Source organism: Octopus bimaculoides, chromosome 16, assembly GCF_046866305.1.
Source record: "Octopus bimaculoides isolate indiv1 chromosome 16, ASM4686630v1, whole genome shotgun sequence".
NCBI lineage: Eukaryota > Metazoa > Mollusca > Cephalopoda > Octopoda > Octopodidae > Octopus > Octopus bimaculoides.
This window is the reverse complement of record NC_142943.1, coordinates 16,252,773-16,278,662: the sequence shown is the minus strand read 5'-3', so window position 1 is coordinate 16,278,662 and position 25,890 is coordinate 16,252,773. Positions and strand designations below refer to the sequence as shown.

The window sequence follows — 25,890 nt, the reverse complement described above, 5'->3', positions numbered from 1 at the left end:
GTCGCCACTTCACAACTTGACAACTGGTGTTGGTGTGTTTACATCCCCATAACTTAGCAACTCTGCCAAAGAGACCAGTAGGAAAAATACCAAACTTAAAAAAAAAGTACTGGGGTCGATTCATTCAACTAAATGTGTCGCCCGCACGTGAGCCAGTCCAGGGGCACCGGCAACGATCTCGCTCGAAAATCCTACGACGGCCCCGCACAAGAGCTAGTTCAGGAGCACTAGCAACGATCTCGCTCGAAGGATTTCATGTGTCGCCCACAACATGAGTCAGTCCAGGGGAACCGGCAACGACCTCGCTCGAAAATCCTACAACGGCCCCGTACAAGAGCAAGTTCAGGGGCACTGGCAACGATCTAGCTCGAAAGATTTCATGTGTCGCCCGCACATGAGCCAGTCCAAGGATACTGGCATCGATCTCGCTCGAAAAATTTCATGTGTCGGGGCCGTCGTAGGATTTTCGAGCGAGATCTCGCACTGGCAACGATCTCGCTCGAAAGATTTCATGTGTCACCCGCACATGAGTCAGTCCAAGGGCACTGGCAACGATCTAGCTCGAAAATCCTACGACGGCCCCGAACAAGCGCCAGTTCAGGGGCACTGGCAACGATCTCGCTCGAAGGATTTCATGTGTCGCCCGCACATGAGCCAGTCCAGGGGAACCGGCAACGACCTCGCTCGAAAATCCTACAACGGCCGCGTACAAGAGCAAGTTCAGGGGCACTGGCAACGATCTCGCTCGAAAGATTTCATGTGTCGCCCGCACATGAGCCAGTCCAAGGATACTGGCATCGATCTCGCTCGAAAAATTTCATGTGTCGGGGCCGTGGTAGGATTTTCGAGCGAGATCTCGCACTGGCAACGATCTCGCTCGAAAGATTTCATGTGTCACCCGCACATGAGTCAGTCCAAGGGCACTGGCAACGATCTAGCTCGAAAATCCTACGACGGCCCCGAACAAGCGCCAGTTCAGGGGCACTGGCAACGATCTCGCTCGAAGGATTTCATGTGTCGCCCGCACATGAGCCACTCCAAGGGAACCGGCAACGACCTCGCTCGAAAATCCTACAACGGCCCCGTACAAGAGCAAGTTCAGGGGCACTGGCAACGATCTCGCTCGAAAGATTTCATGTGTCGCCCGCACATGAGCCAGTCCAGGGGCACCGGCAACGATCTAGCTCGAAAATCCTACGACGGCCCCGAACAAGCGCCAGTTCAGGGGCACTGGCAACGATCTCGCTCGAAGGATTTCATGTGTCGCCCGCAACATGAGCCAGTCCAGGGGAACCGGCAACAACCTCGCTCGAAAATCCTACAACGGCCCCGTACAAGAGCAAGTTCAGGGGCACTGGCAACGAGCTCGCTCGAAAGATTTCATGTGTCGCCTGTACATGAGCCAGTCCAGGGGCACCGGCAACGATCTCGCTCGAAATTCCTACGACGGCCCCGAACAAGCGCCAGTTCAGGGGCACTGGCAACGATCTCGCTCGAAGGATTTCATGTGTCGCCCGCACATGAGCCAGTCCAGGGGAACCGGCAACGACCTCACTCGAAAATCCTACAACGGCCCCGTAAAAGAGCAAGTTCAGGGGCACTGGCAACGATCTCGCTCGAAAGATTTCATGTGTCGCCCGCACATGAGCCAGTCCAGGGGCACCGGCAATGATCTCGCTCGAAAATCCTACGGCGGCCCCACACAAGAGCCAGTTCAGGGGCACTGGCAACGATCTCGCTCGAAAAATTTCATGTGTCGGGGCCGTCGTAGGATTTTCGAGCGAGATCTCGCACTGGCAACGATCTCGCTCGAAAGATTTTATGTGTCACCCGCACATGAGTCAGTCCAAGGGCACTGGCAACGATCTAGCTCGAAAATCCAACGACGGCCCCGAACAAGCGCCAGTTCAGGGGCACCGGCATCGATCTCGCTCGAAGGATTTCATGTGTCACCCGCACATGAGCCAGTCCAGGGGAACCGGCAACGACCTCGCTCGAAAATCCTACAACGGCCCCGTACAAGAGCCAGTCCAGGGGCACCGGCAACGATCTCGCTCGAAAATCCTACGACGGCCCCACACAAGAGCCAGTTCAGGGGCACTGGCAACGATCTCGCTCGGAAATGCTACGACGGCCCCGCACAAGAGCCAGTTCAGGGGCACTGGCAACGATCTCGCTCGAAAGATTTCATGTGACGCCCGCACATTACCCACTCCAGGGGCACCGGCAACGATCTCGCTCGGAAATCCTACGACGGCCCCGCACAAGAGCCAGTTCAGGGGCACGGGCAACGATCTCGCTCGAAAAATTTCATGTCTCGTCCGCACATGAGCCAATCCAGGGTGCACCGGCAACGCTCTCGCTCGAAAATCCTACAACGGCCCCGCACAAGAGCCAGTTCAGGGGCACTGGCAACGATCTCGCTCGAAAAATTTCATGTGTCGGGGCGGTCGTAGGATTTTCGAGCGAGATCTCGCACTGGCAACGATCTCGCTCGAAAATCCTACGACGGCCCCGCACAAGAGCCAGTTCAGGGGCACTGGCAACGATCTCGCTCGAAAAATTTCATGTGTCGCCCGCACATGAGCCAGTCCAAGGATACTGGCATCGATCTCGCTCGAAAAATTTCATGTGTCGGGGCCGTTGTAGGATTTTCGAGCGAGATCTCGCACTGGCAACGATCTCGCTCGAAAGATTTCATGTGTCACCCGCACATGAGTCAGTCCAAGGGCACTGGCAAAGATCTCGCTCGAAAATCCTACGACGGCCCCGAACAAGCGCCAGTTCAGGGGTACTGGCAACGATCTCGCTCGAAGGATTTCATGTGTCGCCCGCACATGAGCCAATCCAGGGGAACCGGCAACGACCTCGCTCGAAAATCCTACAACGGCCCCGTACAAGAGCCAGTTCAGGGGCACGGGCAACGATCTCGCTCGAAAAATTTCATGTCTCGTTTCGCACATGAGCCAATCCAGGGTGCACCGGCAACGCTCTCGCTCGAAAATCCTACAACGGCCCCGCACAAGAGCCAGTTCAGGGGCACTGGCAACGATCTCGCTCGAAGGATTTCATGTGTCACCCGCACATGAGCCAGTCCAGGGGAACCGGCAACGACCTCGCTCGAAAATCCTACAACGGCCCCGTACAAGAGCAAGTTCAGGGGCACTGGCAACGATCTCGCTCGAAAAATTTCATGTGTCGGGGCCGTCGTAGGATTTTCGAGCGAGATCTCGCACTGGCAACGATCTCGCTCGAAAGATTTCATGTGTCACCCGCACATGAGTCAGTCCAAGGTCACTGGCAACGATCTAGCTCGAAAATCCAACGACGGCCCCGAACAAGAGCCAGTTCAGGGGCACCGGCAACGATCTCGCTCGAAGGATTTCATGTGTCGCCCGCACATGAGCCAGTCCAGGGGAACCGGCAACGACCTCGCTCGAAAATCCTACAACGGCCCCGTACAAAAGCAAGTTCAGGGGCACTGGCAACGATCTCGCTCGAAAGATTTCATGTGTCGCCCGCACAATAGCCACTCGAGGGGCACCGGCAACGATCTCGCTCGGAAATCCTACGACGGCCCCGCACAAGAGCCAGTTCAGGGGCACGGGCAACGATCTCGCTCGAAAAATTTCATGTCTCGTCCGCACATGAGCCAATCCAGGGTGCACCGGCAACGCTCTCGCTCGAAAATCCTACAACGGCCCCGCACAAGAGCCAGTTCAGGGGCACTGGCAACGATCTCGCTCGAATAATTTCATGTGTCGGGGCGGTCGTAGGATTTTCGAGCAAGATCTCGCACTGGCAACGATCTCGCTCGAAAATCCTACAAAGGCCCCGCACAAGAGCCAGTTCAGGGGTACTTGCAACGATCTCGCTCGAAAAATTTCATGTGTCGCCCGCACATGAGCCAGTCCAAGGAAACTGGCATCGATCTCGCTCGAAAAATTTCATGTGTCGGGGCCGTTGTAGGATTTTCGAGCGAGATCTCGCACTGGCAACGATCTCGCTCGAAAGATTTCATGTGTCACCCGCACATGAGTCAGTCCAAGGGCACTGGCAACGATCTCGCTCGAAAATCCTACGACGGCCCCGAACAAGCGCCAGTTCAGGGGCACTGGCAACGATCTCGCTCGAAGGATTTCATGTGTCGCCCGCACATGAGCCAATCCAGGGGAACCGGCAACGACCTCGCTCGAAAATCCTACAACGGCCCCGTACAAGAGCAAGGTCAGGGGCACTGGCAACGATCTCGCTCGAAAGATTTCATGTGTCGCCCGCACGTGAGACAGTCCAGGGCCACCGGCAACGATCTCGCTCGAAAATCCTACAACGGCCCAGCACAAGAGCCAGTTCAGGAGCACTGGCAATGATCTCGCTGGAAAGATTTCATGTGTCGCCCGCACATGAGCCAGTCCAGGGGAAAAGGCAACGATCTCGCTCGAAAATCATACGACGGCCCTACACATGAGCCAGTCCAAGGGCACCGGCAACGATCTCGCTCGGGAATCCTACGACGGCCACGCACAAGAGCCAGTTCAGGGGCACGGGCAACGATCTCGCTCGAAAAATATCATGTCTCGTCCGCACATGAGCCAATCCAGGGTGCACCGGCATCGCTCTCGCTCGAAAATCCGACAACGGCCCCGCACAAGAGCCAGTTCAGGGGCACTGGCAACGATCTCGCTCAAAGGATTTCATGTGTCACCCGCACATGAGCCAGTCCAGGGGAACCGGCAACGACCTCGCTCGAAAATCCTACAACGGCCCCGTACAAGAGCAAGTTCAGGGGCACTGGCAACGATCTCGCTCGAAAAATTTCATGTGTCAGGGCCGCCGTGGGATTTTCGAGCAAGATCTCGCATTGGCAACGATCTCGCTCGAAAGATTTCATGTGTCACCCGCACATGAGTCAGTCCAAGGGCACTGGCAACGATCTAGCTCGAAAATCCTACGACGGCCCCGAACAAGCGCCAGTTCAGGGGCACCGGCAACGATCTCGCTCGAAGGATTTCATGTGTCGCCCGCACATGAGCCAGTCCAGGGGAACCGGCAACGACCTCGCTCGAAAATCCTACAACGGCCCCGTACAAAAGCAAGTTCAGGGGCACTGGCAACGATCTCGCTCGAAAGATTTCATGTGTCGCCCGCACATGAGCCAGTCCAGGGGCACCGGCAACGATCTCGCTCGAAAATTTTACGACGGCCCCGCACAAGAGCCAGTTCATGGCACCGGCAACGATCTCGCTCGAAAATTCTACGACGGCCCCGCACAAGAGCCAGTTCATGGCACCGGCAACGATCTCGCTCGAAAGATTTCATGTGTCGCCCGCACATGAGCCAGTCCAGGGGCACCGGCAACGATCTCGCTCGAAAATCCTACAACGGCGCAGCACAAGAGCCAGTTCAGGAGCACTGGCAATGATCTCGCTGGAAAGATTTCATGTGTCGCCCGCACATGAGCCAGTCCAGGGGAAACGGCAACGATCTCGCTCGAAAATCCTACGACGGCCCAACACATGAGCCAGTCCAGGGGCACCGGCAACGATCTCGCTCGGAAATTCTACGACGGCCCCGCACAAGAGCCAGTTCAGGGGCACGGGCAATGATCTCGCTCGAAAAATTTCATGTGTCGGGGCCGTTGTAGGATTTTCGAGCGAGATCTCGCACTGGCAACGATCTCGCTCGAAAGATTTCATGTGTCACCCGCACATGAGTCAGTCCAAGGGCAATGGCAACGATCTCGCTCGAAAATCCTACGACGGCCCCGAACAAGCGCCAGTTCAGGGGCACTGGCAACGATCTCGCTCGAAGGATTTCATGTGTCGCCCGCACGTGAGACAGTCCAGGGGAACCGGCAACGACCTCGCTCGAAAATCCTACAACGGCCCCGTACAAGAGCAAGTTCAGGGGCACTGGCAACGATCTCGCTCGAAAGATTTCATGTGTCGCCCGCACGTGAGACAGTCCAGGGCCACCGGCAACGATCTCGCTCGAAAATCCTACAACGCCCCAGCACAAGAGCCAGTTCAGGAGCACTGGCAATGATCTCGCTGGAAAGATTTCATGTGTCGCCCGCACATGAGCCAGTCCAGGGGAAAAGGCAACGATCTCGCTCGAAAATCCTACGACGGCCCTACACATGAGCCAGTCCAAGGGCACCGGCAAGGATCTCGCTCGGAAATCCTACGACGGCCCCGCACAAGAGCCAGTTCAGGGGCACGGGCAACGATCTCGCTCGAAAAATTTCATGTCTCGTTTCGCACATGAGCCAATCCAGGGTGCACCGGCAACGCTCTCGCTCGAAAATCCTACAACGGCCCCGCACAAGAGCCAGTTCAGGGGCACTGGCAACGATCTCGCTCGAAGGATTTCATGTGTCACCCGCACATGAGCCAGTCCAGGGGAACCGGCAACAACCTCGCTCGAAAATCCTACAACGGCCCCGTACAAGAGCAAGTTCAGGGGCACTGGCAACGAGCTCGCTCGAAAGATTTCATGTGTCGCCTGTACATGAGCCAGTCCAGGGGCACCGGCAACGATCTCGCTCGAAATTCCTACGACGGCCCCGAACAAGCGCCAGTTCAGGGGCACTGGCAACGATCTCGCTCGAAGGATTTCATGTGTCGCCCGCACATGAGCCAGTCCAGGGGAACCGGCAACGACCTCACTCGAAAATCCTACAACGGCCCCGTAAAAGAGCACGTTCAGGGGCACTGGCAACGATCTCGCTCGAAAGATTTCATGTGTCGCCCGCACAATAGCCACTTGAGGGGCACCGGCAACGATCTCGCTCGGAAATCCTACGACGGCCCCGCACAAGAGCCAGTTCAGGGGCACGGGCAACGATCTCGCTCGAAAAATTTCATGTCTCGTCCGCACATGAGCCAATCCAGGGTGCACCGGCAACGCTCTCGCTCGAAAATCCTACAACGGCCCCGCACAAGAGCCAGTTCAGGGGCACTGGCAACGATCTCGCTCGAATAATTTCATGTGTCGGGGCGGTCGTAGGATTTTCGAGCAAGATCTCGCACTGGCAACGATCTCGCTCGAAAATCCTACAAAGGCCCCGCACAAGAGCCAGTTCAGGGGTACTTGCAACGATCTCGCTCGAAAAATTTCATGTGTCGCCCGCACATGAGCCAGTCCAAGGAAACTGGCATCGATCTCGCTCGAAAAATTTCATGTGTCGGGGCCGTTGTAGGATTTTCGAGCGAGATCTCGCACTGGCAACGATCTCGCTCGAAAGATTTCATGTGTCACCCGCACATGAGTCAGTCCAAGGGCACTGGCAACGATCTCGCTCGAAAATCCTACGACGGCCCCGAACAAGCGCCAGTTCAGGGGCACTGGCAACGATCTCGCTCGAAGGATTTCATGTGTCGCCCGCACATGAGCCAATCCAGGGGAACCGGCAACGACCTCGCTCGAAAATCCTACAACGGCCCCGTACAAGAGCAAGGTCAGGGGCACTGGCAACGATCTCGCTCGAAAGATTTCATGTGTCGCCCGCACGTGAGACAGTCCAGGGCCACCGGCAACGATCTCGCTCGAAAATCCTACAACGGCCCAGCACAAGAGCCAGTTCAGGAGCACTGGCAATGATCTCGCTGGAAAGATTTCATGTGTCGCCCGCACATGAGCCAGTCCAGGGGAAAAGGCAACGATCTCGCTCGAAAATCATACGACGGCCCTACACATGAGCCAGTCCAAGGGCACCGGCAACGATCTCGCTCGGGAATCCTACGACGGCCACGCACAAGAGCCAGTTCAGGGGCACGGGCAACGATCTCGCTCGAAAAATATCATGTCTCGTCCGCACATGAGCCAATCCAGGGTGCACCGGCATCGCTCTCGCTCGAAAATCCGACAACGGCCCCGCACAAGAGCCAGTTCAGGGGCACTGGCAACGATCTCGCTCAAAGGATTTCATGTGTCACCCGCACATGAGCCAGTCCAGGGGAACCGGCAACGACCTCGCTCGAAAATCCTACAACGGCCCCGTACAAGAGCAAGTTCAGGGGCACTGGCAACGATCTCGCTCGAAAAATTTCATGTGTCAGGGCCGCCGTAGGATTTTCGAGCAAGATCTCGCATTGGCAACGATCTCGCTCGAAAGATTTCATGTGTCACCCGCACATGAGTCAGTCCAAGGGCACTGGCAACGATCTAGCTCGAAAATCCTACGACGGCCCCGAACAAGCGCCAGTTCAGGGGCACCGGCAACGATCTCGCTCGAAGGATTTCATGTGTCGCCCGCACATGAGCCAGTCCAGGGGAACCGGCAACGACCTCGCTCGAAAATCCTACAACGGCCCCGTACAAAAGCAAGTTCAGGGGCACTGGCAACGATCTCGCTCGAAAGATTTCATGTGTCGCCCGCACATGAGCCAGTCCAGGGGCACCGGCAACGATCTCGCTCGAAAATTTTACGACGGCCCCGCACAAGAGCCAGTTCATGGCACCGGCAACGATCTCGCTAGAAAATTCTACGACGGCCCCGCACAAGAGCCAGTTCATGGCACCGGCAACGATCTCGCTCGAAAGATTTCATGTGTCGCCCGCACATGAGCCAGTCCAGGGGCACCGGCAACGATCTCGCTCGAAAATCCTACAACGGCGCAGCACAAGAGCCAGTTCAGGAGCACTGGCAATGATCTCGCTGGAAAGATTTCATGTGTCGCCCGCACATGAGCCAGTCCAGGGGAAACGGCAACGATCTCGCTCGAAAATCCTACGACGGCCCAACACATGAGCCAGTCCAGGGGCACCGGCAACGATCTCGCTCGGAAATTCTACGACGGCCCCGCACAAGAGCCAGTTCAGGGGCACGGGCAATGATCTCGCTCGAAAAATTTCATGTGTCGGGGCCGTTGTAGGATTTTCGAGCGAGATCTCGCACTGGCAACGATCTCGCTCGAAAGATTTCATGTGTCACCCGCACATGAGTCAGTCCAAGGGCAATGGCAACGATCTCGCTCGAAAATCCTACGACGGCCCCGAACAAGCGCCAGTTCAGGGGCACTGGCAACGATCTCGCTCGAAGGATTTCATGTGTCGCCCGCACGTGAGACAGTCCAGGGGAACCGGCAACGACCTCGCTCGAAAATCCTACAACGGCCCCGTACAAGAGCAAGTTCAGGGGCACTGGCAACGATCTCGCTCGAAAGATTTCATGTGTCGCCCGCACGTGAGACAGTCCAGGGCCACCGGCAACGATCTCGCTCGAAAATCCTACAACGCCCCAGCACAAGAGCCAGTTCAGGAGCACTGGCAATGATCTCGCTGGAAAGATTTCATGTGTCGCCCGCACATGAGCCAGTCCAGGGGAAAAGGCAACGATCTCGCTCGAAAATCCTACGACGGCCCTACACATGAGCCAGTCCAAGGGCACCGGCAAGGATCTCGCTCGGAAATCCTACGACGGCCCCGCACAAGAGCCAGTTCAGGGGCACGGGCAACGATCTCGCTCGAAAAATTTCATGTCTCGTTTCGCACATGAGCCAATCCAGGGTGCACCGGCAACGCTCTCGCTCGAAAATCCTACAACGGCCCCGCACAAGAGCCAGTTCAGGGGCACTGGCAACGATCTCGCTCGAAGGATTTCATGTGTCACCCGCACATGAGCCAGTCCAGGGGAACCGGCAACAACCTCGCTCGAAAATCCTACAACGGCCCCGTACAAGAGCAAGTTCAGGGGCACTGGCAACGAGCTCGCTCGAAAGATTTCATGTGTCGCCTGTACATGAGCCAGTCCAGGGGCACCGGCAACGATCTCGCTCGAAATTCCTACGACGGCCCCGAACAAGCGCCAGTTCAGGGGCACTGGCAACGATCTCGCTCGAAGGATTTCATGTGTCGCCCGCACATGAGCCAGTCCAGGGGAACCGGCAACGACCTCACTCGAAAATCCTACAACGGCCCCGTAAAAGAGCACGTTCAGGGGCACTGGCAACGATCTCGCTCGAAAGATTTCATGTGTCGCCCGCACATGAGCCAGTCCAGGGGCACCGGCAACGATCTCGCTCGAAAATCCTACGGCGGCCCCACACAAGAGCCAGTTCAGGGGCACTGGCAACGATCTCGCTCGAAAAATTTCATGTGTCGGGGCCGTCGTAGGATTTTCGAGCGAGATCTCGCACTGGCAACGATCTCGCTCGAAAGATTTTATGTGTCACCCGCACATGAGTCAGTCCAAGGGCACTGGCAACGATCTAGCTCGAAAATCCAACGACGGCCCCGAACAAGCGCCAGTTCAGGGGCACCGGCATCGATCTCGCTCGAAGGATTTCATGTGTCACCCGCACATGAGCCAGTCCAGGGGAACCGGCAACGACCTCGCTCGAAAATCCTACAACGGCCCCGTACAAGAGCCAGTCCAGGGGCACCGGCAACGATCTCGCTCGAAAATCCTACGACGGCCCCACACAAGAGCCAGTTCAGGGGCACTGGCAACGATCTCGCTCGGAAATGCTACGACGGCCCCGCACAAGAGCCAGTTCAGGGGCACTGGCAACGATCTCGCTCGAAAGATTTCATGTGACGCCCGCACATTACCCACTCCAGGGGCACCGGCAACGATCTCGCTCGGAAATCCTACGACGGCCCCGCACAAGAGCCAGTTCAGGGGCACGGGCAACGATCTCGCTCGAAAAATTTCATGTCTCGTCCGCACATGAGCCAATCCAGGGTGCACCGGCAACGCTCTCGCTCGAAAATCCTACAACGGCCCCGCACAAGAGCCAGTTCAGGGGCACTGGCAACGATCTCGCTCGAAAAATTTCATGTGTCGGGGCGGTCGTAGGATTTTCGAGCGAGATCTCGCACTGGCAACGATCTCGCTCGAAAATCCTACGACGGCCCCGCACAAGAGCCAGTTCAGGGGCACTGGCAACGATCTCGCTCGAAAAATTTCATGTGTCGCCCGCACATGAGCCAGTCCAAGGATACTGGCATCGATCTCGCTCGAAAAAATTCATGTGTCGGGGCCGTTGTAGGATTTTCGAGCGAGATCTCGCACTGGCAACGATCTCGCTCGAAAGATTTCATGTGTCACCCGCACATGAGTCAGTCCAAGGGCACTGGCAAAGATCTCGCTCGAAAATCCTACGACGGCCCCGAACAAGCGCCAGTTCAGGGGTACTGGCAACGATCTCGCTCGAAGGATTTCATGTGTCGCCCGCACATGAGCCAATCCAGGGGAACCGGCAACGACCTCGCTCGAAAATCCTACAACGGCCCCGTACAAGAGCCAGTTCAGGGGCACGGGCAACGATCTCGCTCGAAAAATTTCATGTCTCGTTTCGCACCTGAGCCAATCCAGGGTGCACCGGCAACGCTCTCGCTCGAAAATCCTACAACGGCCCCGCACAAGAGCCAGTTCAGGGGCACTGGCAACGATCTCGCTCGAAGGATTTCATGTGTCACCCGCACATGAGCCAGTCCAGGGGAACCGGCAACGACCTCGCTCGAAAATCCTACAACGGCCCCGTACAAGAGCAAGTTCAGGGGCACTGGCAACGATCTCGCTCGAAAAATTTCATGTGTCGGGGCCGTCGTAGGATTTTCGAGCGAGATCTCGCACTGGCAACGATCTCGCTCGAAAGATTTCATGTGTCACCCGCACATGAGTCAGTCCAAGGTCACTGGCAACGATCTAGCTCGAAAATCCAACGACGGCCCCGAACAAGAGCCAGTTCAGGGGCACCGGCAACGATCTCGCTCGAAGGATTTCATGTGTCGCCCGCACATGAGCCAGTCCAGGGGAACCGGCAACGACCTCGCTCGAAAATCCTACAACGGCCCCGTACAAAAGCAAGTTCAGGGGCACTGGCAACGATCTCGCTCGAAAGATTTCATGTGTCGCCCGCACAATAGCCACTCGAGGGGCACCGGCAACGATCTCGCTCGGAAATCCTACGACGGCCCCGCACAAGAGCCAGTTCAGGGGCACGGGCAACGATCTCGCTCGAAAAATTTCATGTCTCGTCCGCACATGAGCCAATCCAGGGTGCACCGGCAACGCTCTCGCTCGAAAATCCTACAACGGCCCCGCACAAGAGCCAGTTCAGGGGCACTGGCAACGATCTCGCTCGAATAATTTCATGTGTCGGGGCGGTCGTAGGATTTTCGAGCAAGATCTCGCACTGGCAACGATCTCGCTCGAAAATCCTACAAAGGCCCCGCACAAGAGCCAGTTCAGGGGTACTTGCAACGATCTCGCTCGAAAAATTTCATGTGTCGCCCGCACATGAGCCAGTCCAAGGAAACTGGCATCGATCTCGCTCGAAAAATTTCATGTGTCGGGGCCGTTGTAGGATTTTCGAGCGAGATCTCGCACTGGCAACGATCTCGCTCGAAAGATTTCATGTGTCACCCGCACATGAGTCAGTCCAAGGGCACTGGCAACGATCTCGCTCGAAAATCCTACGACGGCCCCGAACAAGCGCCAGTTCAGGGGCACTGGCAACGATCTCGCTCGAAGGATTTCATGTGTCGCCCGCACATGAGCCAATCCAGGGGAACCGGCAACGACCTCGCTCGAAAATCCTACAACGGCCCCGTACAAGAGCAAGGTCAGGGGCACTGGCAACGATCTCGCTCGAAAGATTTCATGTGTCGCCCGCACGTGAGACAGTCCAGGGCCACCGGCAACGATCTCGCTCGAAAATCCTACAACGGCCCAGCACAAGAGCCAGTTCAGGAGCACTGGCAATGATCTCGCTGGAAAGATTTCATGTGTCGCCCGCACATGAGCCAGTCCAGGGGAAAAGGCAACGATCTCGCTCGAAAATCATACGACGGCCCTACACATGAGCCAGTCCAAGGGCACCGGCAACGATCTCGCTCGGGAATCCTACGACGGCCACGCACAAGAGCCAGTTCAGGGGCACGGGCAACGATCTCGCTCGAAAAATATCATGTCTCGTCCGCACATGAGCCAATCCAGGGTGCACCGGCATCGCTCTCGCTCGAAAATCCGACAACGGCCCCGCACAAGAGCCAGTTCAGGGGCACTGGCAACGATCTCGCTCAAAGGATTTCATGTGTCACCCGCACATGAGCCAGTCCAGGGGAACCGGCAACGACCTCGCTCGAAAATCCTACAACGGCCCCGTACAAGAGCAAGTTCAGGGGCACTGGCAACGATCTCGCTCGAAAAATTTCATGTGTCAGGGCCGCCGTAGGATTTTCGAGCAAGATCTCGCATTGGCAACGATCTCGCTCGAAAGATTTCATGTGTCACCCGCACATGAGTGAGTCCAAGGGCACTGGCAACGATCTAGCTCGAAAATCCTACGACGGCCCCGAACAAGCGCCAGTTCAGGGGCACCGGCAACGATCTCGCTCGAAGGATTTCATGTGTCGCCCGCACATGAGCCAGTCCAGGGGAACCGGCAACGACCTCGCTCGAAAATCCTACAACGGCCCCGTACAAAAGCAAGTTCAGGGGCACTGGCAACGATCTCGCTCGAAAGATTTCATGTGTCGCCCGCACATGAGCCAGTCCAGGGGCACCGGCAACGATCTCGCTCGAAAATTTTACGACGGCCCCGCACAAGAGCCAGTTCATGGCACCGGCAACGATCTCGCTCGAAAATTCTACGACGGCCCCGCACAAGAGCCAGTTCATGGCACCGGCAACGATCTCGCTCGAAAGATTTCATGTGTCGCCCGCACATGAGCCAGTCCAGGGGCACCGGCAACGATCTCGCTCGAAAATCCTACAACGGCGCAGCACAAGAGCCAGTTCAGGAGCACTGGCAATGATCTCGCTGGAAAGATTTCATGTGTCGCCCGCACATGAGCCAGTCCAGGGGAAACGGCAACGATCTCGCTCGAAAATCCTACGACGGCCCAACACATGAGCCAGTCCAGGGGCACCGGCAACGATCTCGCTCGGAAATTCTACGACGGCCCCGCACAAGAGCCAGTTCAGGGGCACGGGCAATGATCTCGCTCGAAAAATTTCATGTGTCGGGGCCGTTGTAGGATTTTCGAGCGAGATCTCGCACTGGCAACGATCTCGCTCGAAAGATTTCATGTGTCACCCGCACATGAGTCAGTCCAAGGGCACTGGCAACGATCTCGCTCGAAAATCCTACGACGGCCCCGAACAAGCGCCAGTTCAGGGGCACTGGCAACGATCTCGCTCGAAGGATTTCATGTGTCGCCCGCACGTGAGACAGTCCAGGGGAACCGGCAACGACCTCGCTCGAAAATCCTACAACGGCCCCGTACAAGAGCAAGTTCAGGGGCACTGGCAACGATCTCGCTCGAAAGATTTCATGTGTCGCCCGCACGTGAGACAGTCCAGGGCCACCGGCAACGATCTCGCTCGAAAATCCTACAACGCCCCAGCACAAGAGCCAGTTCAGGAGCACTGGCAATGATCTCGCTGGAAAGATTTCATGTGTCGCCCGCACATGAGCCAGTCCAGGGGAAAAGGCAACGATCTCGCTCGAAAATCCTACGACGGCCCTACACATGAGCCAGTCCAAGGGCACCGGCAAGGATCTCGCTCGGAAATCCTACGACGGCCCCGCACAAGAGCCAGTTCAGGGGCACGGGCAACGATCTCGCTCGAAAAATTTCATGTCTCGTTTCGCACATGAGCCAATCCAGGGTGCACCGGCAACGCTCTCGCTCGAAAATCCTACAACGGCCCCGCACAAGAGCCAGTTCAGGGGCACTGGCAACGATCTCGCTCGAAGGATTTCATGTGTCACCCGCACATGAGCCAGTCCAGGGGAACCGGCATCGACCTCGCTCGAAAATCCTACAACGGCCCCGTACAAGAGCAAGTTCAGGGGCACTGGCAACGATCTCGCTCGAAAGATTTCATGTGTCACCCGCACATGAGTCAGTCCAAGGTCACTGGCAACGATCTAGCTCGAAAATCCAACGACGGCCCCGAACAAGAGCCAGTTCAGGGGCACCGGCAACGATCTCGCTCGAAGGATTTCATGTGTCGCCCGCACATGAGCCAGTCCAAGGGAACCGGCAACGACCTCGCTCGAAAATCCTACAACGGCCCCGTACAAAAGCAAGTTCAGGGGCACTGGCAACGATCTCGCTCGAAAGATTTCATGTGTCGCCCGCACATTAGCCACTCCAGGGGCACCGGCAACGATCTCGCTCGGAAATCCTACGACGGCCCCGCACAAGAGCCAGTTCAGGGGCACGGGCAACGATCTCGCTCGAAAAACTTCATGTCTCGTCCGCACATGAGCCAATCCAGGGTGCACCGGCAACGCTCTCGCTCGAAAATCCTACAACGGCCCCGCACAAGAGCCAGTTCAGGGGCACTGGCAACGATCTCGCTCGAAAAATTTCATGTGTCGGGGCGGTCGTAGGATTTTCGAGCAAGATCTCGCACTGGCAACGATCTCGCTCGAAAATCCTACGACGGCCCCGCACAAGAGCCAGTTCAGGGGCACTTGCAACGATCTCGCTCGAAAAATTTCATGTGTCGCCCGCACATGAGCCATTCCAAGGGTACTGGCATCGATCTCGCTCGAAAAATTTCATGTGTCGGGGCCGTTGTAGGATTTTCGAGCGAGATCTCGCACTGGCAACGATCTCGCTCGAAAGATTTCATGTGTCACCCGCACATGAGTCAGTCCAAGGGCACTGGCAACGATCTAGCTCGAAAATCCAACGACGGCCCCGAACAAGCGCCAGTTCAGGGGCACCGGCAACGATCTCGCTCGAAGGATTTCATGTGTCGCCCGCACATGAGCCAGTCCAGGGGAACCGGCAACGACCTCGCTCGAAAATCCTACAACGGCCCCGTACAAAAGCAAGTTCAGGGGCACTGGCAACGATCTCGCTCGAAAGATTTCATGTGTCGCCCGCACATGAGCCAGTCCAGGGGCACCGGCAACGATCTCGCTCGAAAATTCTACGACGGCCCCGCACAAGAGCCAGTTCATGGCACCGGCAACGATCTCGCTCGAAAATTCTACGACGGCCCCGCACAAGAGCCAGTTCATGGCACCGGCAACGATCTCGCTCGAAAGATTTCATGTGTCGCCCGCACAAGAGCCAGTTCAGGAGCACTGGCAATGATCTCGCTCGAAAGATTTCATGTGTCGCCCGCACATGAGCCAGTCCAGGGGTACCGGCAACGATCTCGCTCGAAAATCCTACGACGGCCCCACACAAGAGCCAGTTCAGGGGCACTGGCAACGATCTCGCTCGGAAAATTTCATGTGTCGCCCGCACATGAGCCAGTCCAGGGGCACCGGCAACGATCTCGCTCGAAAATTCTACGACGGCCCCGCACAAGAGCCAGTTCAGGAGCACTGGCAATGATCTCGCTGGAAAGATTTCATGTGTCGCCCGCACATGAGCCAGTCCAGGGGAAACGGCAACGATCTCGCTCGAAAATCCTACGACGGCCCCGCACAAGAGCCAGTTCAGGGGCACGGGCAACGATCTCGCTCGAAAAATTTCATGTCTCGTCCGCACATGAGCCAATCCAGGGTGCACCGGCAACGCTCTCGCTCGAAAATCCTACAACGGCCCCGCACAAGAGCCAGTTCAGGGGCACTGGCAACGATCTCGCTCGAAAAATTTCATGTGTCGGGGCGGTCGTAGGATTTTCGAGCGAGATCTCGCACTGGCAACGATCTCGCTCGAAAGATTTCATGTGTCACCCGCACATGAGTCAGTCCAAGGGCACTGGCAACGATCTAGCTCGAAAATCCTACGACGGCCCCGAACAAGCGCCAGTTCAGGGGCACTGGCAACGATCTCGCTAGAAGGATTTCATGTGTCGGCCGCACATGAGCCAGTCCAGGGGAACCGGCAACGACCTCGCTCGAAAATCCTACAACGGCCCCGTACAAGAGCAAGTTCAGGGGCACTGGCAACGATCTCGCTCGAAAGATTTCATGTGTCGCCCGCACATGAGCCAGTCCAGGGGCACCGGCAACGATCTCGCTCGAAAATCCTACAACGGCCCCGCACAAGAGCCAGTTCAGGGGCACTGGCAACGATCTCGCTCGAAAAATTTCATGTGTCGGGGCGGTCGTAGGATTTTCGAGCGAGATCTCGCACTGGCAACGATCTAGCTCGAAAATCCTACGACGGCCCCGAACAAGCGCCAGTTCAGGGGCACTGGCAACGATCACGCTAGAAGGATTTCATGTGTCGGCCGCACATGAGCCAGTCCAGGGGAACCGGCAACGACCTCGCTCGAAAATCCTACAACGGCCCCGTACAAGAGCAAGTTCAGGGGCACTGGCAACGATCTCGCTCGAAAGATTTCATGTGTCGCCCGCACATGAGCCAGTCCAGGGGCACCGGCAACGATCTCGCTCGAAAATCCTACGACGGCCCCACACAAGAGCCAGTTCAGGTGCACTGGCAACGATCTCGCACGAAAAATTTCATGTGTCGCCCGCACATGAGCCAGTCGAGGGGCACCGGCAACGATCTCGCTCGAAAATCCTACGACGGCCCCGCACAAGAGCCAGTCCAGGGGAAACGGCAACGATCTCACTCGAAAATCCTACGACGGCCCTACACATGAGCCAGTCCAGGGGCACCGGCAACGATCTCGCTCGGAAATCCTACGACGGCCCCGAACAAGTGCCAGTTCAGGGGCACTGGCAACGATCTCGCTCGAAAGATTTCATGTGTCGCCCGCACATTAGCCACTCCAGGGGCACCGGCAACGATCTCACTCGGAAATCCTACGACGGCCCCGCTCAAGAGCCAGTTCAGGGGCACGGGCAACGATCTCGCTCGAAAAATTTCATGTCTCGTCCGCACATGAGCCAATCCAGGGTGCACCGGCAACTATCTAACGAAAATCCTACAACGGCCCCGCACAAGAGCCAGTTCAGGGGCACTGGCAACGATCGCGCTCGAAAAATTTCATGTGTCGGGGCGGTCGTAGGATTTTCGAGCGAGATCTCGCACTGGCAACGATCTCGCTCGAAAATCCTACGACGGCCTCGCACAAGAGCCAGTTCAGGGGCACTGGCAACGATCTCGCTCGAAGGATTTCATGTGTCACCCGCACATGAGGCAGTCCAAGGGCACTGGCAACGATCTCGCTCGAAAATCCTACGACGGCCCCGAACAAGCGCCAGTTCAGGGGCACTGGCAACGATCTCGCTCGAAGGATTTCATGTGTCGCCCGCACATGAGCCAGTCCAGGGGAACCGGCAACGACCTCGCTCGAAAATCCTACAACGGCCCCGTACAAGAGCAAGTTTAGGGGCACTGGCAACGATCTCGCTCGAAAGATTTCATGTGTCGCCCGCACATGAGCCAGTCCAGGGGCACCGGCAACGATCTTGCTCGAAAATCCTACGACGGCCCCACACAAGAACCAGTTCAGGGGCACTGGCAACGATCTCGCTCAAAGGATTTCATGTGTCGCCCGAACGTGAGACAGTCCAGGGGCACCGGCAACGATCTCGCTCGAAAATCCTACAACGGCCCAGCACAAGAGCCAGTTCAGGAGCACTGGCAATGATCTCGCTGGAAAGATTTCATGTGTCGCCCGCACATGAGCCAGTCCAGGGGAAACGGCAACGATCTCGCTCGAAAATCCTACGACGGCCCTACACATGAGCCAGTCCAGGGGCACCGGCAACGATCTCGCTCGGAAATCCTAAGACGGCCCCGCACAAGAGCCAGTTCAGGGGCACTGGCAACGATCTCGCTCGAAAAATTTCATGTGTCGGAGCGGTCGTAGGATTTTCGAGCGAGATCTCGCACTGGCAACGATCTCGCTCGAAAGATTTCATGTGTCGCCCGCACATGAGCCAGTCCAGGGGCACCGGCAACGATCTTGCTCGAAAATCCTACGACGGCCCCACACAAGAACCAGTTCAGGGGCACTGGCAACGATCTCGCTCGAAAAATTTCATGTGTCGGGGCCGTCGTAGGATTTTCGAGCGAGATCTCGCACTGGCAACGATCTCGCTCGAAAGATTTCATGTGTCACCCGCACATGAGTCAGTCCAAGGGCACTGGCAACGATCTAGCTCGAAAATCCTACGACGGCCCCGAACAAGCGCCAGTTCAGGGGCACTGGCAACGATCTCGCTAGAAGGATTTCATGTGTCGGCCGCACATGAGCCAGTCCAGGGGAACCGGCAACGACCTCGCTCGAAAATCCTACAACGGCCCCGTACAAGAGCAAGTTCAGGGGCACTGGCAACGATCTCGCTCGAAAGATTTCATGTGTCGCCCGCACATGAGCCAGTCCAGGGGCACCGGCAACGATCTCGCTCGAAAATCCTACGACGGCCCCACACAAGAGCCAGTTCAGGGGCACTGGCAACGATCTCGCACGAAAAATTTCATGTGTCGCCCGCACATGAGCCAGTCGAGGGGCACCGGCAACGATCTCGCTCGAAAATCCTACGACGGCCCCGCACAAGAGCCAGTCCAGGGGAAACGGCAACGATCTCACTCGAAAATCCTACGACGGCCCTACACATGAGCCAGTCCAGGGGCACCGGCAACGATCTCGCTCGGAAATCCTACGACGGCCCCGAACAAGTGCCAGTTCAGGGGCACTGGCAACGATCTCGCTCGAAAGATTTCATGTGTCGCCCGCACATTAGCCACTCCAGGGGCACCGGCAACGATCTCACTCGGAAATCCTACGACGGCCCCGCACAAGAGCCAGTTCAGGGGCACGGGCAACGATCTCGCTCGAAAAATTTCCTGTCTCGTCCGCACATGAGCCAATCCAGGGTGCACCGGCAACTATCTAACGAAAATCCTACAACGGCCCCGCACAAGAGCCAGTTCAGGGGCAGTGGCAACGATCGCGCTCGAAAAATTTCATGTGTCGGGGCGGTCGTAGGATTTTCGAGCGAGATCTCGCACTGGCAACGATCTCGCTCGAAAATCCTACGACGGCCTCGCACAAGAGCCAGTTCAGGGGCACTGGCAACGATCTCGCTCGAAGGATTTCATGTGTCACCCGCACATGAGTCAGTCCAAGGGCACTGGCAACGATCTCGCTCGAAAATCCTACGACGGCCCCGAACAAGCGCCAGTTCAGGGGCACTGGCAACGATCTCGCTCGAAGGATTTCATGTGTCGCCCGCACATGAGCCAGTCCAGGGGAACCGGCAACGATCTTGCTCGAAAATCCTACGACGGCCCCACACAAGAACCAGTTCAGGGGCACTGGCAACGATCTCGCTCAAAGGATTTCATGTGTCGCCCGAAGGTGAGACAGTCCAGGGGCACCGGCAACGATCTCGCTAGAAAATCCTACAACGGCCCAGCACAAGAGCCAGTTCAGGAGCACTGGCAATGATCTCGCTGGAAAGATTTCATGTGTCGCCCGCACATGAGCCAGTCCAGGGGAAACGGCAACGATCTCGCTCGAAAATCCTACGACGGCCCTACACATGAGCCAGTCCAGGGGCACCGGCAACGATCTCGCTCGGAAATCCTAAGACGGCCCCGCACAAGAGCCAGTTCAGGGGCACGGGCAACGATCTCGCTCGAAAAATTTCATGTCTCGTCCGCACATGAGCCAATCCAGGGTGCACTGGCAACGCTCTCGCTCGAAAATCCTACAACGGCCCCGCACAAGAGCCAGTTCAGGGGCACTGGCAACGATCTCGCTCGAAAAATTTCATGTGTCGGAGCGGTCGTAGGATTTTCGAGCGAGATCTCGCACTGGCAACGATCTCGCTCGAAAGATTTCATGTGTCGCCCGCACATGAGCCAGTCCAGGGGCACCGGCAACGATCTTGCTCGAAAATCCTACGACGGCCCCACACAAGAACCAGTTCAGGGGCACTGGCAACGATCTCGCTCGAAAAATTTCATGTGTCGGGGCCGTCGTAGGATTTTTGAGCGAGATCTCGCACTGGCAACGATCTCGCTCGAAAGATTTCATGTGTCACCCGCACATGAGTCAGTCCAAGGGCACTGGCAACGATCTAGCTCGAAAATCCAACGACGGCCCCGAACAAGCGCCAGTTCAGGGGCACCGGCAACGATCTCGCTCGAAGGATTTCATGTGTTGCCCGAACGTGAGACAGTCCAGGGGCACTGGCAACGATCTCGCTCGGAAATCCTACGACGGCCCCGCACAAGAGCCAGTTCAGGGGCACGGGCAACGATCTCGCTCGAAAAATTTCATGTCTCGTCCGCACATGAGCCAATCCAGGGTGCACTGGCAACGCTCTCGCTCGAAAATCCTACAACGGCCCCGCACAAGAGCCAGTTCAGGGGCACTGGCAACGATCTCGCTCGAAAAATTTCATGTGTCGGGGCGGTCGTAGGATTTTTGAGCGAGATCTCGCACTGGCAACGATCTCGCTCGAAAGATTTCATGTGTCGCCCGCACATGAGCCAGTCCAGGGACACCGGCAACGATCTTGTTCGAAAATCCTACGACGGCCCCACACAAGAACCAGTTCAGGGGCACTGGCAACGATCTCGCTCGAAAGATTTCATGTGTCACCCGCACATGAGTCAGTCCAAGGGCACTGGCAACGATCTAGCTCGAAAATCCAACGACGGCCCCGAACAAGCGCCAGTTCAGGGGCACCGGCAACGATCTCGCTCGAAGGATTTCATGTGTCGCCCGAACGTGAGACAGTCCAGGGGCACCGGCAACGATCTCGCTCGAAAATCCTACAACGGCCCAGCACAAGAGCCAGTTCAGGAGCACTGGCAATGATCTCGCTGGAAAGATTTCATGTGTCGCCCGCACATGAGCCAGTCCAGGGGAAACGGCAACGATCTCGCTCGAAAATCCTACGACGGCCCTACACATGAGCCAGTCCAGGAGCACTGGCAACGATCTCGCTCGAAAAATTTCATGTCTCGTCCGCACATGAGCCAATCCAGGGTGCACTGGCAACGCTCTCGCTCGAAAATCCTACAACGGCCCCGCACAAGAGCCAGTTCAGGGGCACTGGCAACGATCTCGCTTGAAGGATTTCATGTGTCGCCCGCACATGAGCCAGTCCAGGGGAACCGGCAACGACCTCGCTCAAAAATCCTACAACGGCCCCGTACAAGAGCAAGTTCAGGGGCACTGGCAACGATCTCACTCGAAAGATTTCATGTGTCGCCCTTGCTGAATTTTGGCATTAGCTGTAGAAACCATGCCAAATCAGACTGGAACCTCGTGCAGTTCTCTGGCTTACTAGTTCCAGTCAAACCATTGAACCCATTCCAGCATGGAAAGCAGACATTAAATGATGATGATGATACCAATTTTGATGTAGTAGTCAGTATTAGAGTATTAGATACCCATCATTTAGATCATTCAAAATATTCAGGCAAGGTTAATTGTATTAATTGTTTTTCTGAAATAATAATGAGTACTTAAATATAAATTATTTTGGTCTTACTCCCTCTCAGATTTCACCAATTCTTGCTCTGTATTTTTCTACAAAACTAATCACAAGGCAGTTTTCAGTGATAAATTCTCTCCTTTGGATCTTTTGTTGCAGTGTAAAGTGATACAAAAATAAACTAGATGCTGTTGTGCATGGAAATTATAAAGGCATCAAACTATTGGACTAAGCTATGAAGGTTACAGAAGGAATCACAGCACAGTTAATCAGGAACAAAATAAACCTAGATGAGATGTAGGTCAGTTTTATGCCTCAAAGAAGACCATAGATAAAATGTTCTTAGTAAGACAACTACAAGTGAAATACTTAGATAACTGTAAACCACCAGATTTGGCATTTTTATATTTAACAAAGGCCTCAGACAAGATGCCACACTTTGTAATCTGGTGGTTACTAAGGAGACTAAGTGTGATAGTTGAAGGCAGGGGTGTATCAAGGCTCAGTTATCAACCTTCTCCTATCAGGCCATCTCAGAGGAGTTTAAGACAGGCTATCCATGGGAACTCCTATATGTTAGTGAAAGAGTTTATATAAGTGAATCTATAGTAGAATTAGAGAAGAAATATCTGGCTTAGAAGCAAACTCTCACATCAAGAGACCTCAAAGTAAACATAGAAAAGACTAAGATGTTAGTACAGCAGAAAGTAGATAGGACTCTGATATCATAATGGAAATGACCTTGCTCAATATCCAGAAAAGAAGCTGATATAAACTCCATATGTTGTACTCACTGAAAGCTATGGGCACACAAGAGGTGTAATAGAATTGCATACAAGTTAACAGAGAAGGTATGCTTAGTGTGTGGATGCATAGGAGCAATATACAGTAAGAATATACAAAAAATAAACTCTTTTAAATGCTCACTTGACTTACTGGAAACAGTCTGTAACTTCTGCCATCTAGGTGAAATAATTAGTAAAGGAGGTAGTTGCTCAGATATATAATAATCAGGGTAAAAATGGGTTGAACAAAATTCAGGCAAATACTAACTCTGCAGGCAACGAAAGGTCTTTATCCTTTAAGTGAAAGGTAGATTGCATGAAGCTTTTGTTAGAACTGCTATGTTGTATGATACTGAGGCATATGCTTTTTGAAGGCTAGAAAGAAATGAAACAAATATACTTTGAGGTATGTGTAATGTTAATATGCCAGATTGCAAATGAACTGAGAGAAAAACTTGAGAAAGTTACACTGATATGGTCATGTAATGTGCATGAAGGATGACTGCAGCATAAGAAAGTGCCGAGCACTCCAAGTAAGTGGAACACACGGAAGAAGTAGGCCAAATAAAACATGGATGAAATGATGAAGGCTGATTTGAATATGCCACATTTCACGGAGGAGATGACAAAGGACCATCTAACTGGTGATATGCTGTGCAGATGCAGAAGATCCATTCTCCTGCAACAATGCGTATTCTAAGGGAAGCGTTTATGGGCTGCAATATTTATAACCCAGCCAGTCCTTCATTTGTGGTCCCTCCCCTTACATCCTTGACCCATCTGTCTCTTGCTTGACCCATTTTACTTGTATACTTCTCACTCACAGCCCTCCAATGCTCATTTCCCCTCTATCCTCATCACTCTGCCCATTTGCTCTTCAGCAGACCTACATATAGGAGACTGGATCAGGCCATCATCATCCTCCTTATCCAGTACACTCAAATTTTACCATTCTGTGCTGCCAGCCAGTACTCTCTGCTGAACTACCTCTGTTGCCACCCCTAACCTACTCCCACGTTTATCTTATTACCCTCCTCAACCTTTGTCCACCTACTATTACCAATCACTCCCTTCCCGCCAACCACCTTTACATATATTGTTGCTGCCTTCCCATCATACTCTTGTTCCTACCACCCTCCAACCCATTCTGTTTGTCTGATATTATTCTTTCCCTTTTCCCCCCTTACAATTCCCCTCTTCAGCCATCTGTACACACTGTAATTTAATCCCATTTCCCCTCCTCTCAAATATCCATTTCTGGCTTTTCTGTTATCACTGTTCCTTCTCCAAATTTATATTTACTGTGTACAAACCCCATTCCACCTGCTGTTCACACTATAATGGGGTTGGCTAAGTGAGCAGAGAATATCATGAGGTCACTCTAGTCCTATTACACCAAGAACTACTCAGCTTATCTAGTGTTGATGCCACTACAGAATGCATTCAATGCATTCTGTAAAACGGTTGGCATTAGGTAGGGCATTTAGTCATACAAACCCAGCCAAATGAGACTTATGAGTACCAAGTCTTTGGAGGCAGCAGCTCCAAATGGGAGGCAGCTCAAACTGTGATAACTATCCAATCCAAGCATGGAAAGTGGATGTAAAATGATGATGACGACAACGACAACGACGACGATGATGATGATGATGATGGTAATACTGTGTGCATGAGTGTATGAGTGTGTTTCTGTCCCCTTGTCTTGACATTACACACAAATTGTAAACAAATGTTGCCATCATACAAACGGTGGTGTTTGCTTGCAATCTTCCATGGAAACATGTCTAGAAACAGGTGGGAGTTTGTACTAAGAAGGGCATCTGACTGAGGATATCTGCCTCGATAAAACCTGTCAGACCTATGCAAGCATAGAAAAGTAAATGTGATGGACGACAATGACAACAATGCCGACAACGAAGAGGAGATGACTAAGACAACAACAATGATGACAACATCAATAATGATGATGATGATGATGATGATGATGATATACATACTTATATTTATGCCATACATACAGTATTACATCATTATGAGAAAGATGTCCAATACCTTGGGAAGAATTATGAGAGAACCCTGAAGGATAACAACAGTTCTAAAGAAACCATGGCCCAATTAAGAAAGTAGCTTAGAGTAGTTTACAACAGCCAGTTACTGGAGAAGTTTAAGGTGTAGCTTATAGCAATCAATACACCGCAAACTACCTGAGAATGAAGAAGTCAGATACACTGACAAGACCATAAAAAGGTGGCAGGAAGTGGGAGCCCCAATGAAGCAGTGGAGGAAACTGAAACACACTGGAAGTACCAAAAGATTGTAGAATTAGTCTAACAATGAATCAATGCCAATGCCGGAGGTAAGACAGAGCTTATAGCACAGATGGTTTGCAAGGCAACAAAAGATTGCCATGTAAAAGTGACAGACAAACCCTGCTACTTTTACAGTAGAATCAACAAAATCAGACACTTGAGTGACCACTGTACTGGAGGAAATTCTAGAGTACTGGCCTGGGAAAGCTGTTTTACCTCCTGAGTACTGTCACTGACCTCTTACCAATCCCAAATAACCATAAAATCTGAGGGAAAAGAAGATCCATCCTGCAAGCCATGCACCCTGCACTATATTTTGATTAGAAGACTTAGGGCACTCTAAAAAGACTTATACAAGTGAAGTCAAGATAAGTAAATTTCCTAGTAAATTTCCTTGCAGACTTAAGACCAATGCACAACAGGTGTCACCACTCAAAGGTGATTATCCTAAGACAAAAGCAATTGTGAGGGACCCATTTTCTATTTTGCATCAAGGCT

General features: G+C 54.4%; 1 protein-coding gene across 12 annotated transcripts in view; it reads right to left on the bottom strand.

Moving 5' to 3' along the window:
* Positions 1-25,890, bottom strand: part of LOC106871636 (uncharacterized) — a 175,414-nt gene that overhangs the window by 123,653 nt on the left and 25,871 nt on the right. For 3 of the 12 annotated variants that reach the window (XR_016244590.1, XR_016244591.1, XR_016244587.1), the window contains one exon: positions 23,235-23,458. The exons of 6 other annotated variants lie outside the window; for them this stretch is intronic. Coding sequence is in view for 1 of the 6 variants with exons in the window: in XM_089364182.1 (XP_089220308.1) it covers positions 23,352-23,458 (107 nt within the window). In the remaining 5 variants the exon portion in view is untranslated. The remainder of the gene's footprint in view (positions 1-23,234; positions 23,459-25,890) is intronic. 3 more of the 12 variants (XR_016244589.1, XR_016244588.1, XM_089364182.1) reach the window with 1 other exon arrangement.